Genomic DNA, 17,067 nt, shown 5'->3' with positions numbered 1-17,067 from the left:
CATACTTGTTATTGTTGTTGCAGACAGTATCGCACACAAATTATTACTGTCTGTAGCTGACTGGGAGGAACAGTCACGCGCAGTCCCCCGTCTCTGGACTAATTTGCCTAATCTTCACGGTACTTTAGACCGCAGTCGAAACGCAGACAGTAGCAGGTCTGGGGGGAAAAAAGTTCCTGTAAAAAAAGTTCCTGGTACAAATAGTTCCAGGTAATTTCGGTGGAAACGGGGCTTATGTGTAATAATTAGAGTGTATGTGCGTTGTGCACCCGCCTATATTGCGCATATTACTAATGCGCCCTTTAAATAACAAAAAATACTGCGCTATTTACTTTAGACAAGGTTTTTACTGGTCAATGCCGCAGTCGTTTTCAGTTGCCTCAAAATAGCAACGCGCCAACAATGCACCTGAAAACACCTCGTTTTCAGACCATTTGCTATTTAAACAACAAGGCGTGACGTGAAAATGATAACTGAAACTATAGCAAAAAATAGTTTTTGCACCAGGTGTAAGATAGGGCCCTTAGACTTTCCTGAAAGTTGCTTTTAGCTTCTTTATAAATAGCTCCTACTCTTAAACAAGTCCTACTTTTTACTAAGAATTTTTTACAGCCTATTCATAAGAGAATTTTTGAGAAGCCCCTGAACATGTTTTCATGAGAATCACCACGAAATCAGCATCAAGAAAAGCATCCATCCAGCAACATAAACCGGCATTGTGAGTTGTTTCTGAAGCATACCTTATGCATGTAGACAAAAACATACAAAACGCACAAGCACGCAACACTTCCTCTTGTGCATCCGCTGCATGTTAACAGTCTGGAGGAAGTCAACAGTGCCAGATTGAGGGGTAAATGTCAGCGCTGCAGTTATTAATGATGCGGTTACGTGCAGCTGTCGCACACAAATGTAAACAAACAATGCTCTGATTTGCATTAAGCAGGTATGAAAGGGTACGCTGGTATAAAAAAGAAAAAATCAGTAAATGCCTCATTGATTGATGTGGGTTTCATCATCACCCAATGACAGATGATGCAACTGACCTTGCTTATGCAAAACGTCCAGCATTAACCCACTCACGAACACAGCCTAAACGTGGAATAAACTGCGCAGCTATAGCTCAATGTTTTAAAATCATATGCATAGATGCAAGTATTTTCCATCCCCCCCTGCAACCATAAGTACTTATATCACAAGAACGTACACACACACACACACACACACACACACACACACACACACACACACACAGTCACGATCAAGTGCTTGCATAGATATTTCTATCGAGCGGTGGCAGGCGCTGCCAGCTTCGATCGATACACTCAGCTGTGTCTGTACCGTTCTGAGGTGCATTCTAATAGCTCTGAGAGCCAAAGGAAGTTAACTGCCTTCTACAATACAGTACACAACAACCTCTTTCCAGCATTCACACAAACCTCTCTGATGCATTATAGCATAAGAGCACCTGGTAATGTGATCAGAACATTTCCAGTAATATTCACCACCTCGTCTCTTACAAATGAGCACCTGTCTGTCAACTGTCAGTGAGCATCTATCTATCTATCTATCTATCTATCTATCTATCTATCTATCTATCTATCTATCTATCTATCTATCTATCTATCTATCTATCTATCTATCTATCTATCTATCTATCTATCTATTGACCTACAGTCTATCCATCCATCCATCCATCCATCCAAGCTGTATCTAAAAAACTTACATAGACAAGACGTCAGTAACATCATAGTCTGCCCTGTAGCAACAACAGAATCCAGAAAAGTACGTGTGAATGCTTTTACACTGCCGCCGCCGCAGATACACGCAGATGACACCCCCCACTTCTCTCCATTTATCTATCTGCTCTCATTCTTTGTCCTACATGAACGAGCTGCAAAGAAAACCACGAGACAAAAGAAGAAAAAGAAAACTGCTGTCTGCTCACACCTAAATATCATCCAGAACACAATGCTGTCTAACACAATACTTGCAATTGCAACGAAATTCAGGGAGAGAAATTTTTTTCACAAGCACAGTATTCAATTCACTGCCTCCCTCCTACTGTCTCTCTCTCTCTCTCTGCTTTTAAACTAAACTCACACATGCATAGACATGACATGTGAACGGCTGCTCACATGGGGAGGCTTGATGCCTATCAGCTCTGACTTATTGCACCTCTGCACAGAAAAAAAAAAAGGGTAATTGAATACATTGTCATTAAACAAACACAGTTTTCATATACCGTAAATGACACTGTATTTCTGTAATTAACTTTGCACTGAAGTAATGTGCTTTATTAATACTGTGTATAATGACTTTTGAAACATTTCCGCCCTCGGTTCATAATTCAGAAGAATATAAATGCTGTTTTTTAATGGGAAATGCATAACGAAACATAACGAAATTTTGCAGGATTTAACAGTACAATTCGAAGGATAGGGTAAGAGCTGGAGTTAATTTCTATTCCCTTCGCATACAAATTGATTTCAGCACCTTGGACAGCAACCTTCAGCGCCGCCACGAGTCATTAGACATTCTCTATTCCCTCAGGCTCTGAAGCCATCTTCACTATTCTGACAACATCTCTCAAAATGCTAGCAAATACTACAGTAATGAAAAGCATCCATGTTACTCACACAGGAATATACATAGATGTACAGTGACCCCAGAAAGGGCACTTAAGCCCCACTTAAAATGTCTGAATGCCATTGAATTAGATAACTAAATATCAAAGTAAATGACATTTATTTTAAAGCCAGAAAAACAAACTTTAAAGTCATTCCAAACCCATAAGACCTTCGTTCATCTTCGGAACACAAACATAAGATATTGGGGAGCTCTCTGGCCCCTCGATAGACAAGGCCCAGAAAGGTAGTAAAGACATTGTTAAAATAGTCTATGTGACTGCAGTGGTTCAACCTTGATGTTATGAAGCGACGAGAATACTTTTTTGTGTTAAAAAAAAACAACAAAAATAACGACTTTATTCAACAATATCTTCTCATTTGTGCCAGTCTCCTACGCTATTAACGTAGTGTAAACAGTGCAGCGCTTCCGAGTTCTACGGCTCACCATTGGCTAGCTCCTTTGTCAGCATCACATGCATGCGTCGTGGTGCTCATGTGAACAGCATCAGCCAATGGTAAGCCAGCGTTCTGCCGTAGCGATTCGAAAGCTTTGCTCTGTATTTACTCCGTCAACCGCGTAGGAGAATGGCACAGACGAGAATTGATTGAATTCTCTGAGAATTGATTGTTGGATAAATTTGTTATTTTTGGGGGGATTTTTGTGCACAAAAAGTATTCTCGTCGCTTCATAAAATTAAGGTTGAATCACTGTAGTCACATGAACTCTTTTAATAATGTTTTTACTACCTTTCTGGGCCTTGAAAGTGATAATTAAATTGCTGTCTATGGAGGGGTCAGAGAGCTCTCGGATTTCATCAAAAATATCTTAATTTGTGTTTCAGAAGATGAACGAATGTCTTATGGGATTGGAACGACACATGACTAGTAATTTAGTTTAAAATAGGAAAAATAGGAAAATAAATCACAAAACAAGTTTGTAAGGTTGTGTTTGTTATTAATGCAATGTTCATACAGTCGGTAATGTGATTACAACTTACGGTGAACTGACTTTAAATCTCCCCTAAAAACCATTAAAACACTAGCTTATTAAAAGACATTGAGCAATTATGGAGTTATGAAGAAAAGTAAAATTGGTGAAAGAAAACCCCAGATGCAACTTGCTTTAATATTGTGTATCTCATCTCAGACTATTTTAATGTCTGTGACTTAAGTGTCCAAAAACGTTCTGGAGTCACTGTAGACATATGTCATACATAGTAATACTAACCCAGAAATGCTTGCATATTGCATATTGATTGCATATTGATCTTCATTCAACTGCACTCCAACAAATATATTTTCAATTTTGGGTACATTCCAGAAGATGTGATACTATCTGATTCTACATGCTTGGCCTGTTTAAATTCAACTCTTTATTCCTCCCCCGTTTCCTTTTTAATTTTCTCCCTCAATCCACCTCCTTGGGTTTTGATAATTTTTTAGCTAATTAAGCCCTTTGAAAAGCCCAAGAACAAACCATCAAGAGGAGGAAAAAGCAAATGAAATTCAGATGCAGTGCTCCCTCTCCCAGAATGAATCACAACAAACCCCCACAGCAACAAACAAGCAAGCCAGAGACAGCAGAGAAGGCGGCCATGTCAATGGTTCGTCAGGACCAAGCCACAAACAAAACAATGACATTGATGTAGGATATCGCTCGATACTACAAATGAGCTACGGTGTGTTGACATAAGTCAAGTATAGATTACATAAACCCTAGCCAACCAAATGATCATTTACCAGGCACAAATCTAACAAGGGTAGTCTAACCTCAGGGGAATGTTTACGCCAGATGTGGGGAAAAACCTACAAATAAACACATATGCAAGTAGAGGAACAGTTAAATACAATGAAGGTCAATAACATGGCATGAAAACAAATCTATAGCACTACCTTTTTCAGCAAAAGACGGACAGAAGTAGCAAACAGCAAATTTGATCTGGGTAGTGACACTACGGTCATAACATGGACCAGACTCCGCTGGAGTCTTTAAAATGGTGCATTTTGTTAATCTGAGGCGATATCCTTACTTTGTTTTAGAGTTGTATATGCAGTCAGAAAGGAAGGCAATTAAATATACAATAATAAGTTGTAGCTAAGATAAGAATGACTGTTCTAATTACATATTTCACCCAGGTCAACTCTTAGGAACATCATTCATTCAAAAAATAACTCTTTTTGACACCACCATCATACATCATTAGCTTCTCTACCCTTTAGCAAAAAATAAAGATCATTACATTGAAATATAGAGACAAGGACAACCTAGACGTAATCCACAGCAAGGTGACATTGTCCCAATGACCATTACTGTCCCCTGAGCAGTTCTTCATCACAGTGAAGATTCCAGACAGCGGCTAAACACATCTTTAGTGAACACCGCACAATCTATAAGTGACACATTCACTTACAACAGATACACCTCACATTCTACAGAACTGAAAAGAATAAAACAAGCTCAGTAAAGACACTGAAAAAATAGCATCTGCGTGCTGTTTACAGGGCACCACACTAACAATCATTTATGGCAGAAAATGTACTCTGTTTGAACATATTATTGATGTGAAACAGATTTCCACAAAAGGGAGTGCTGTTAAATATGGACCAAGCAAAATTTATTGAAATATTGACAAAACAGTCTGGGTAAATGATGAATGTAGGGACAAAAATATAAATCAAATTCTTGGTGGGTATTGAACAGAGGAAACAGAAGCTACACTAGTCAACTGAGTAATAAGAACAAATAAAGAAATGCTGTTCTGTATCCGGAAAAAAGAATCATACTCAAAAGTAGATGAACTGTCTTTCAATGTTCGTATTAAATGGTTTTGGATAGAACTTCAAGGTAACTGGCACTGGCAAACAGACATAAAATATTTGGTTTTAAAAAATAGCCACTTTGTTGTCAAAGGGGAGTAGAAAATCAGTTTCTGTCGGATAGACCACTTTTTTAGTTTGTAATTATGTCACTTGAGTGATGCATCAACAGAAAATGTGAAATACCCCCAACACACACAAGCAGAATTTCTAAACAAATGTCATATGTTTCATGAAGTTGTATATCATACCTGAAAAAATAAGTGGCGTTCCTCAAATAATCAAACATCAATTGTGTCCATCCACAGACATGATGCGAGCGTGTCTCTCTATCTCTCTCTTGTGGACACATGTAAAAGTGACATTGCATTAAATATTCATCTCAAATGTTGTGTAATTTAGTAAGCAGTGGACAGGTATAAAAACATACCTTACAGAAAGACTCAAATCTAATCCAAGGTCTCCTTTTCTTGTCCAAACCCATCGATGACACATGCATACAGGCAGGACCATCAGACTGTCTCAACCTGACTCTTCTAGCAGCAATGAGACCTTGATAGGTTAATGTGCATTTTATAATTTGTCATTTGAAGCGCCATACCAATACGTCAAGTCTATTTCTCACAAACAGTATGCATTGGTACCCTTTTTTATTTGATTTAAGACTTTGTATTTTTATTAAGAAGGCTATACCAGACGCATAATCACTATACATTGATTTAACATTACCTTTACAATTAAATCTTTCACTGAAATTACAGAATAAATATATGCACATTTTTAACTTTGTCAAATCTTTGTGAGAGAGAGAAAACATTAAAAGTGCTTCCTAAAAAGCTGTTAGTGATAGTATCCAGAAGCATTTTTCTTAAGAAAGTGCGTCGAACTCCATAAAATCTTGAAGTGTCATTATATATTCACAAATATTGATCCTCGGTGCGTCCTTGAGATAGAACTCTGTCTTTTTTCTGTATAGAAAATTAAATAGACCACTCAACGGGTAATACGTCGCTGTATCTCTATAGCAGGTGAAGTTTTTGATCAATAACCTCCATCTGCAGTCGAATGCATGCAGCAAACTGCAAATATTCTACAAACTGTGCCAGGCGCTCCGGAGGTTCAACATCAAATCTGTTCCGTACAAAAATAATGGGTGGTAACATTGCTGGCTACTCTGAAAAAAAGGCACTTCATTGAAAAATCTGAGTATGGCCTTTCCTCCAAAAGCGACTTGGAGGAAATGTGTGTGTGTGAGTGAGTGTGAGTGTGAGTGTGTATGTGTACGTGTGTGAAACATATAATTTTGCCATGCTTCTTTTTTTTTGATACATATTCTTTTTGGGCGTGGAGGGGGAGGGGTTGTGAAAGTGAAAGTTTACTCCTTTTTTCAATTCAATTAGAATCTATACGATTTCTCTAAGACTTCGAGGTAATCCGGCTTGGTTTGGAGTTTCGCCCTTAACTCGAGGTATTCACTTTGGGTTTGCTCAGGGAATCCTTTCCCCGCAGCGAAAAGTAATGTTTCTTTTAATCTGGCGTCTTGCTGTAAATCAGGGTATTGCATTCCGGGGGGATGTGCATGTGCAACGTGCATGTCCTTTAATTTGGGAACGGTGCCGTACAGGCAGTCTACAAAACCAACCGTAGGGGTCGGCCTCTGGCTGTCAATCACGGTAGGACAAAGCACTCCGTTCTCGTGAAAGCCTGCCATGTCACCGGACTGATTGATGGTGACAATGGTGTTAAGCTGGGAATTGGACACCGCCATCGTCCATTCCTTCTCTTTCTCCAGAAGAGTTCGATAATTACTGTTATTTTCCTTGGTTTCTGCAAACTGCTCGCCCTCAATCTCTCCTTCTCGTGGTTTGTAGATGGGATTGTTACACATTTGAGTAACGGGATGGGGGATGTAGTCGTAGACGTGACCGGGTGGCTTCTCGGGCGAGGCGGTCTGTCTTTCTTCAAAGATCTTGCACTGCATTTGAATGCCTGTTAGGTCCACCTCCTGTCGCTTCCTGAAGGGAAGTTTCTTCCGCCTCCGTAGGACGAATGCGAAGAGACCGGCGGCCACAAACACAGATGAGATGAAGAGTATCAGCAGGCTGAGAATAAGCACAGAGAGCGGGACAGCTCCCGTTACCGGCGCTTGCCCTAATTCAGAGCCGCTGGTGGCCGTCATGTCATTGGGGAGAACTGGGGAAGAAGCTGTGAATTTCAACTCGGGGCAGATGACCTCAGCCTCCAGGGTGCGCAGATCCTTGCCAAGGGCAAAGTCTGGGGTCTTGCAGATCACTTCCCCGACGACAATGACGGAGCTGAGCTTCTCAATCCATTGCTTGAGTGGGATGATGTCACAAGAGCAGTCCCAAGGATTCTGCTGAAGATCGATTTTAACGATGGAGTGGAGATGCTCCAGCACTCCGTTCACAGGGAGGTACAGAAAGTAGTTGTTGCGCAGGTTGAGTCTAGCCAGGGAGGTGCCGGCAAAAGCATCCACAGGCAGGGTGCGCAAGAGGTTGTCATTGAGAAAAACCAACTGCAGGTTTGGCATGAGGCTGAAGGCAGCCGGCTGGATCTCTCGAATGACATTGTACTCAAAGTACAGGTAACTAAGCGCCTGCAGACCACGAAACATGCCTGGAGTGATCCTTTCAATGTCGTTGCCATTCAAATATAAACTTTTTAAATTAGGTAGGTTCATAAATGCACCTTCTTGAACATATGATATCCGATTGTTACCCAAGTGCAATAAATCCAAGCTAGAGAAGTTCCAAAAGTCCGACCTGTAAATTTTCTGAATCAAATTCCCACTTAAATAGAGTTTCTTGGCATTGAGTGGTCGTGGCAGCAGCTCAGAAATGTTGTGGAAGCCTTTCTCTTTACAATTGACGGTGAGCCCCAAGTCATTGATGTGTAAATTGCACATGCACCCTGTCGGGCAGATGATTGGTATAGGGGGTCTGGTCTGGTAGGCAGCGATTGGAGGTTGATTCAGCCCTGGGTAAATGCTACGAGGAGTGGGTGGTGTTTTTGTGGGTCTGGTCCGTTTAGTCGGCTTTACGTGTCTCTCTCTGTACTCTACTGAGGAGGCTGTGTTATGAAAGGATGACAACATAGACGAAGGCTTGGTGGGCCAGACATTATCGTTATTAAATGGTAATCTGGGAATGCCATGTTTGGCCTCCAGCTCGGCTTCGGAGAGTAAAGGACAAAGTTCACTTCTCTTGATCTCACGAAGGTCCTTACCATGTAAATGAAAAGGGTATTCACACGTAATATCGCCCACCAAAGCTGTATAGGGTATGCGCTCCAGCCAGGTTTTGAGCTGCACAATGTCACACACACAGTTCCATGGATTTTCCTCTAGCTGAATCTCCATCAAGCTGCGACCGATGTATTCCAAAGTCCCCTTATAGGGTAGAATTTTTAAGCGGTTGCCACGCAAGTCAAGGTGCGTGAGCGATACGGACCTGAATAACAAATCGGGGAGCACAGGTATCAAATTGTCGTTCAAAATAAGTACTCTGAGTTTGTGCAGGTTCCGAAACGCCCCACTCTCTATTCTCTTGATGACGTTGTAATCCGCCTGAAGATACTCGAGGCTCTCCATCCCCATAAAAGTGTCATTCCTGAACACCTCCAGTTTGTTTTCATGCAAAAATAGCTTTTTCAAGATGCTCAGGCCATTGAACGCGCCCACATGTATGTCCTGCAGCGCGTTATTCCCCAGATTGAGTGACACGGCATTGTTGAGATGCAAGAAGCTGTTAAAATACAGCTTGCGCATGGAGTTTCTCTGCAGATTGAGTATAAAGGGTCTTGTCCACGTCTGGGAGATCTGGCTGACATTTGTAAATCCTTTGCTGTCGCAGTGGACGTGGAAAATACCCTCCCTGACTTCACAGTAGCAAGGGTCAAAGCAAGGCTCATCTATTTCTTCCGACTCATCCAACAGAGGGATCGGCGTAGTCCATCCTAAAGCTATTGTGCTTAGCAGGGTAAACCACAGCATCCTTCCGCCGAGTCCTGATGAAGTTAAGGCTGAGAGCCACTTCACAGCACTGCAATAATACAGAAAAAAAGAGAACGTGTGAGATGAGAAGGCTCAGACAGCGAGTGACAGTAGCAATGCTTTGAGCGTTTCGCACAATAAAAAACACCGACTGTTTACGATACAGATCATGCATTATCATGGGTTGGACTGGACATTCGATGATAGCTTACACTACACCCAAAAACAGGACTCAAGGGCATATTCACCACAAATGTTTTCAAGCAGTGCATGGAAGGAAGCACATCTAAACTATTTAATGCACTTTAACATTAAAAACAGTCTGTTTCGAGTCTGTCACACACATGCAAACAGTGCACAACAGGAGACATTTGGCAAAATATTACTTTTGTTACTTCTGAATAATCATCCTTTTCCATGTTCATGCAAAGCGCAAATGCATTAGATCAATAAAAACATGACATAAAAACAAATGCATGCTTAAATGAAATCAGCCACTGCATCCACTAAACGTTTCAAAAAACAATGACAGGTGCATCTCCAAAACGCCAATTAGACCTTTAATGCGTAACGGAGGTTATTTGCTTTCCACAGTCTGAACGCACTTAATTAGCGCAGATGTTATCAGCAGATCAGTGGAGAAACTCAAGAGCCAAATGCTGCTGAGTGTGCCACACTCTGCGGATCTCTTGGCTTTCGAAAGGGGGGAAAAAAACAACCAAAAGCTCTCGAAAAATCCTTGTTTTCCATCCAGAAGAGACTGCAATTTTCCATGAATAGCGCACTTTGTATTTTCCTCCCACCCTTCTCTGGTGTCCTGGCTTTAGCGATCAATTCTAACGTCTTTCCATTCCTAAACGTAGCGGATACCTACTCAGTTTTAGCGGTGTCCAACTTTACATCTCCAGGGTTTGGAGACGAGTGGTCCCAGGTTGCCTCCGACGGTTGGCTAAAAAAAGAAAAGAAGGGAAAAAAAAACATGCATTGGAATGAAACAGTTCAAAATCTCCGTATTTTACGCACAAATAAATACACACAATCTAATGTTCATCTAAATTTAGATTTCGTTATTTTTTATTTATTTATTTATTTTTTAACTAATATTCGTTTGCCAAAGTACCATTTGAAGCTGGGTGATTTGTAAAGCAGTCTGCGCAGTTACATCAGAAACAAATCAATGCATCATTTTATTAAACACAGAGATTATGCTGTGGTTCACCCAGGTCGTTCTCCCATCTCCAAAAGTCTGTGAACATCTGAAACGCGTAAAATTCACCTTTTTAACGGAGCATCCGAAAAACGGCGAGTTTAAAGATTTCCTGTGCTTTTCCTCTGTCTCTCTCGCTCGCTCGCGCTCTCTCTAAGACCAAGAAGAGAAGATGAAGACGTGATTTGAATTAAATCTCCTTTTTTTGTTTTGTTTTGTGATGCCGGTTCGTTCAGTTCTGGAGCTCAGTTCCGTTTGAAGCGGCTCGGTTCGATTTGTCCCACTGCTGCGCTGCTCGCGTCTCTCATCGTGTCGGAGAAAAGCTTCGGATCGTCACGGAAATGAGCTTTAAGAAAAGCGAACAGGGAGAGAGAGGGCAGAGATTGGAGAGACGGCGTTGGCGGAGAGGGTTGGGATGGAGGAGGCACGAGCTGTTGAGCGCGCTGAGTGCCGCACCGGGAGCGCGCGCGCATCAGTGTGTTCTCTCTCTCGCACACTCTCTCTCTCTTTTTCTTCGTCAGCGATGTAACGTTATGATTAAGGGCGATCTCATCTCCGATTCGTGTTCTGAGATAAAAAGCCACAGCTTATCACCGAGCTTCATTGGTGAACTCTTCTGAGGCTTTGAATGTCTATTCAGTTCCGTTTTACAAAATTTCGCATCTTTCTTTCCTTGGGAAATGTTACTTCATTCGTTGGAATGAGTATCCTGGGTTCCTATACTTTACAGGGCAAAATGACAAAAGAAAACTAAGCAATAAATGTCTTTTCCCCTGTGTATACGTTTATTTGGGCTTCATCTGCAGTGAAGGCAGCAGAGGTAAATTCTTCCGTAGCGTCCTCCTGTGTGAAGCTCCGCGCGCTTCCCGCGCCCTGTCTTCCCGCGCTCTGCCTGCAGCGGGCAATCTAGCTCTGCGCGTGGGCAGTGTCGATGACAGGATACCTTTATTCTGCAAATTTACGTGGAAATGAAGGAGAGGTTATGGGGTAACACTCTATAATATGATTTATTAATAACATAAAAACATTATCACTTTAAATAATCCTAACAATATAATTAATACTGTAGATTTAAATATATATGCAATCAAACTTTGGTGTAGAGGGGAACCCAGGGCTAGTTGTTGCACTTTTACTGTGAATATTTCAAAGGTACTTAGATTTATTTCTGAAATTCAATTTCTATATATGCATATAACAGTAGCCAGATGATAGCACAATTTACCCCAAATTATATGTATGTAAAGGTTTGTCCTTTGAAATATACAAAAACAACATACATTTGTGTAATTTGCTTTTTGACTCAGATCTGTTGTGACAACTTCCTAAATATTGCCCAGGTCTCCCTAACATTTTCCATTTATGAATGCACTCTTAGCTGATCTGTAAATATATGACATCTAATCTAACAGCTAATATTTTCAATAACTTAATGAAAGTTAGTAAAAAGTGTTAGGAGTGGCTATATATTTAAACAAATTTACGCAGGGTTTCATAATGTGATGTTTCTGTAATTTTCATGAGACAGCTTAACTAGATTGTTCAAGGGTGATACAAAAATATGTTGATGGTGATGGTGATGATGATGATGACGACCACAACTATAATTATCATGACTATCATTTTGGGTTATTGCAGATAAAATCTGTGATGCTAATCAAAACTGCTTTATGACGCGGACAGACTGTTTTTCAGTTTCATTCCCCTGTAGTGTTGTCACTCACATCTGTCCTTCTGAATAGATAACTTCCTCAAATGGGTGTCCCCAAATACAACAGAATAAATAATACACAAGAACACTTAATCAACATGATTTATATAATGAAATTGAACTGGGCTGAGATTTAGGTGTAATGTTCAACACGCTGCGTTTTACTGAAATTGGTGGACTCCAGGTTTCCATCTCCTATCGCTAATATTTGTGTTCCTGTTTAATCAGGATTATAACTTGAAATCAGCTTGAGTAATCTGTTCCATTTAATAAAATATTGATTATATTATTTGAAATAATAATATGAAATGGATTGTAAAAACAGCTATTAGTGAACCTTTTTATACTGCATAATAATTCGGAATTATTGTGTTGCCCTTATGTTTCACATGAAGTACTTGAGGTTATGATATGCATTTCTCTGTTCTTGGGTTTCTCCACCCCCTTTCCAAGGCCTCAATTACTCAAAGGTAATAAGCTGCAGATGCCTATAGTGCTCGGTACTGCTCAGTCACTCCAGAGACACAAGGTCTTGCATTCACCTGCGTCATTTCCTTTCTTATGTAATGTCATTCTATAAATATATATATAGCCATAAAGTCATAAAGGAATTCAACACACTACAGTCCATCAAAATATGCTTCAAGTTTAAAATGTAAATTTGGAAATGATTACAGTTGTAGGAAAATGTTACATTCTCAAATCGTTGCAGGGCTTTATCGTCAGGTTTTGTCAGCTGCACCCTCCCTCTCAGTATAGCCCTTTGGAAATCCATTCACAAATTCTATTCAACATTTCACTCAAACTGTTAAGCTGATAATATAATTTTGAATAAGAAAAATGCAAATGATGAAATAAAATAATTTACTATAGAGGTCTCAAGACTTTTGGACTCCACTGTATTTATATAGCCTACCTACCTCTAGTAAATTGAATCATGTGTTTGAAATAAACAGAAGATAATTGATTTTTTTCATAATATGCCTACTGTTTGACTCAGAGAGAGAGAGAAAAAAACTCCTTTCATCACTATTATTTTATAACTTGAGAATTTAGAATTTTTTCTTACACATAACAATTAGTATGTGTTTATTACACTTTGCTGGACCTGAATTTAAAGGGATAGTTCACCCAAAAATTCTTTCATCATTTACTCACCCTCAAGTTGTTCCAAGTGTATTCATGGAAGAATGCTTGCAGCCAGGGTCTGAAATTACCAGAACCAGATTAAATGTATACAAAGATATTTGGAAGAGTATTTGTAACCAAGCAGATCTCGCCCACCAATTATCGCCATACCAATGCATAGCATTTTCCCCCCTATGGTAGTCAATGGGGGGCGATATCTGCTTGGTTACAAACAGGGTTTGAAATTAACATGAACATTTAAAAGTTATCTTTATCCTTAAGGAAGTGCTGTTTTTCAAATATCTCCACATTATGTATTTTTTAAAAAAAAATCTTGCTTCAATGCAAATGAACAAGCGCGCCTTTATTTGTTGCGTAGTGACGTGTATGTTCAAGCAAGCCAGATATGCACTGAATCTGTGCAATATGCTATATTTAATATATCATGGTGACTTATGAGTATTTGCGCTAAATCTGCACAGATTTGGCTTAGACAAACTTCCCCAGCAAAGTGACTAAACATTATAAGTAACTCACCAAATTGGCTAGTGATTTGACAGCGTTACCCGCCACAGTTGGCGGGTGTTAATTTCAAACCCTGTTTGCAACCAAGCAGATATTACCCCCCATTGACTACCATAGTAGGGGGAAAAAATTCTATGCATGGGGGCGAGATCTGCTTGGTTACAAACATTCTTCCAAATATCTTGTTCTTTGTGTGCAGCAGAACAAAGACATTTACACAGGTTTTGAACAACTTGAGGGTGAGTAAATGATGACAGTATTTTCATTTTTGGGTGAACTATGCAATGCAACACAAGCACAGATGTTTCCCATTCACCCTGTGATTATTAGGTCCTTTTGGATGCATGGTTGTTACAGTTGCTCACCTTTCAGAATGCACTGAAGCATGCAACATAAAGCCCCACCAAGAGGCCTCTTCTGATTGGCTGGTTAGTATTGGTCATGACGGCACAAGGCGGATTAACGTCTGCGACAGAAAGAAGAGGAGAGAGAGCGAATGAAAGGGTGAGTGAAGAGAAGGTTTAAGAGCAGCATTCTGGTTGGTGTGCAGCAGTGTGTAAAACTGCCAGTCAATCATCTTGTGTGGAAGCCATCTTTCATTTCTGCCTCTGCCAGTCACTCTTAAATCCCCTTATTCCTTTTTTGTTCGGCTATTTTTCTCCTATAAATCCCAGTGTACTAAATCCAGTGTATAACACGTGTTGTTATTTTTCCCTTGCTTAATTTGCATTATTTTTCCATCAGTCTGCAATTCTCCAATTACAATTTGCCATTTACAATTACCTCTGATGTCACGTCTCGTATTTAATTCATTCTGAAACATGCATGTTGTAGTGTGGACAAATGCAAATTCTCACGACCACTATCCAGTTGTGACAGGTTTGCTCTGAACAATAATGCTGTCTCCAACCTTAAAATAGAGTGGTCAACAATAGAGTGCATTTATTTTCTCCATAGGGATTTATTACAAATAAAGACCTCAATAAAGAGCTCTTCTAAATGGTTAGTTATGAATCATACCAATCAAGCTTTTATAAATCAATGGACTACAGATCTCACGTTGCATTGTGAAGTAAATTACTGATTTATCGTGTGCAACATTCGGGTTCCAGAAGTAAAAATCCATGAATTTTCTCCATTGGGAAATATATTTTTAACGGTAACTAATAAACCATTAAAGACAGACCTGTTGTGAGCTATCAGGTTAATATACTTTTTTTGAAGCCATCAGTTTGCATTGTTGAAAGAATCGTGTTAAACAGCAGAATTCCTGGTAAAAACTAAAAAAAGAGAAGAAAAAAAAGTATATATATATATATATATATATATATATATACTGTTGCAATCAATAGTCATTATTATAAATATCAAATGTTTTTGCACAAAGTCTAGATATTTATATATGACAATGACTTCCACTTTATTCACAATGCATCATAGGAGCAGAGGGAATGCCTTATGTGAAATGTAAATAATAGATGTTCAAGGTGGCCTTAAACAACATTTTTCTTGTGTGCTTCTGTCATGGTTCATCAGCCACTCTGGAATCACTCCGTCAAAAATATGGCAATGTCAATCACATACAAACTCGTCTTTCGTAACTTAAGTACTTGACATGTCCAGCCTTAAATGCAGCTGCCATTACTCACATGTGACAGTGACTTGACATTGGAAAGGTTATTTAAAGTATCGCACTTTGATGAAAGTCGCATACTTTTTCACATACGCTATATTGCCAAAAGTATTGGAATGGGTTTTCATGGCCGAGCAGCTGCATCCAAGCCTTACATAACCAAGTGCAATGCAAAGCGTCGGATACAGTGGAGTAAAGCACGCCGCCACTGGACTCTAGAGCTAGTGGAGACATGTTCTCTGGAGTGACCAATCACGCTTCTCTGTCTGGCAATCCGATGGACGAGTCTGGGTTTGGCGGTTACCAGGAGAACGGTACTTGCCTGACTGCATTGTGCCAGGTGTAAAGTTTGGTGGAGGGGGGATTATGGTATGGGGATGTTTTTCAGGGGTTGGGATTGGCCCCTTAGTTCCAGTGAAAGGAACTCTAAATGCTTCATCATACCAAGACATTTTGGACAATTTCATGCTCCCAAATTTGTGGGAACAGTTTGGGGAATGCCCCTTCCTGTTCCAACATGACTGCGCACCAGTGGACAAAGCAAGGTCCATAAAGATATTATTAAAGACATTAATGAGCGTGTTTGGTGTGGAGGAACTTGACTGGAGTCCTGATCTCAACCTAATAGAACACCTTTGGGATGAATTAGAGCGGAGACTGCGAGCCAGGCTTTCTCGTCCAACATCAGTGCCAGACCTCACAAATGTGCTTCTAAAAGAATGGTCAAAAATTCACATAAACACACTCCTAAACCTTGTGGAAAGTCTTCCCAGAAGAGTTGAAGCTGTTATAGTTGCAAAGGAGCCAACTCCATATTAAACCCTACGGATTAAGAATGGGATGTCATTAAAGTTCATGTGCATGTAAAGACACGCGTCCCAAAACTTTTGGCAATATAGTGGGACCCAGAAAAAAAAAAGTGTTTTGAATTTAGTATTTTTTCATGTCATTACATTGTTTAGAGCATATTAAGAAACAAATGGAAAAAAAAAAATTTGAAAAATTATATTTTAATCATATGTTATGATATGTCCTCTGTAGTTGACACCAGGACTCAGTTGTTTCAAAAATAAAATTACATGAAATTACATGTATAGGCAAAAACAATGGGATTTATTTTTAATTCACCAATCAATTTTTAGGTTTCAGGATTTTTTTCAAAGGAAACTTTGTTTAAAGATGATTCTGAACTATGAAAGATATAACAAAATGCATTGATATACCATTTTACTTTATGAAATATGTGGGTAAAATGACCATACTTGGATTTTCCCATCCAATACAATGTATCTATACACTGCATCTAATTTGCATATTAATGTGTTCTTGTTGCAACATGTAATGAAAAAAAGAAGTGTAATAATGGGAGTAATAATTGGCAACATTTTCATAATAATATCTAATATT

At 39.6% G+C, this 17,067-nt stretch overlaps 1 protein-coding gene across 1 annotated transcript; it reads right to left on the bottom strand.

Moving 5' to 3' along the window:
* Nucleotides 1–6,084: 6,084 nt before the first annotated feature.
* On the bottom strand, nucleotides 6,085–11,170 carry slitrk3a (SLIT and NTRK-like family, member 3a). The gene is made up of 3 exons (XM_079825241.1): nucleotides 10,733–11,170; nucleotides 10,331–10,405; nucleotides 6,085–9,505 (listed from the first exon to the last, which is right to left on the bottom strand). The coding sequence occupies exon 3, from the start codon at nucleotides 9,454–9,456 to the stop codon at nucleotides 6,841–6,843; it is 2,616 nt and encodes an 871-aa protein (XP_079681367.1). The 5' UTR covers nucleotides 9,457–9,505; nucleotides 10,331–10,405; nucleotides 10,733–11,170; the 3' UTR covers nucleotides 6,085–6,840.
* Between the last annotated feature and the right edge of the window lie 5,897 nt (nucleotides 11,171–17,067).

Source organism: Gobio gobio (assembly GCF_949357685.1).
Source record: "Gobio gobio genome assembly, chromosome: 9".
In the NCBI taxonomy this organism is placed as follows: domain Eukaryota; kingdom Metazoa; phylum Chordata; class Actinopteri; order Cypriniformes; family Gobionidae; genus Gobio; species Gobio gobio.
This window is presented reverse-complemented; position numbering and strand designations above follow the sequence as displayed.

Excerpts from the sequence above, each read along its gene's own strand:
- slitrk3a (XM_079825241.1), bottom strand. The coding sequence starts at position 9,456 with ATGCTGTGGTTTACCCTGCTAAGCACAATAGCTTTAGGATGGACTACG.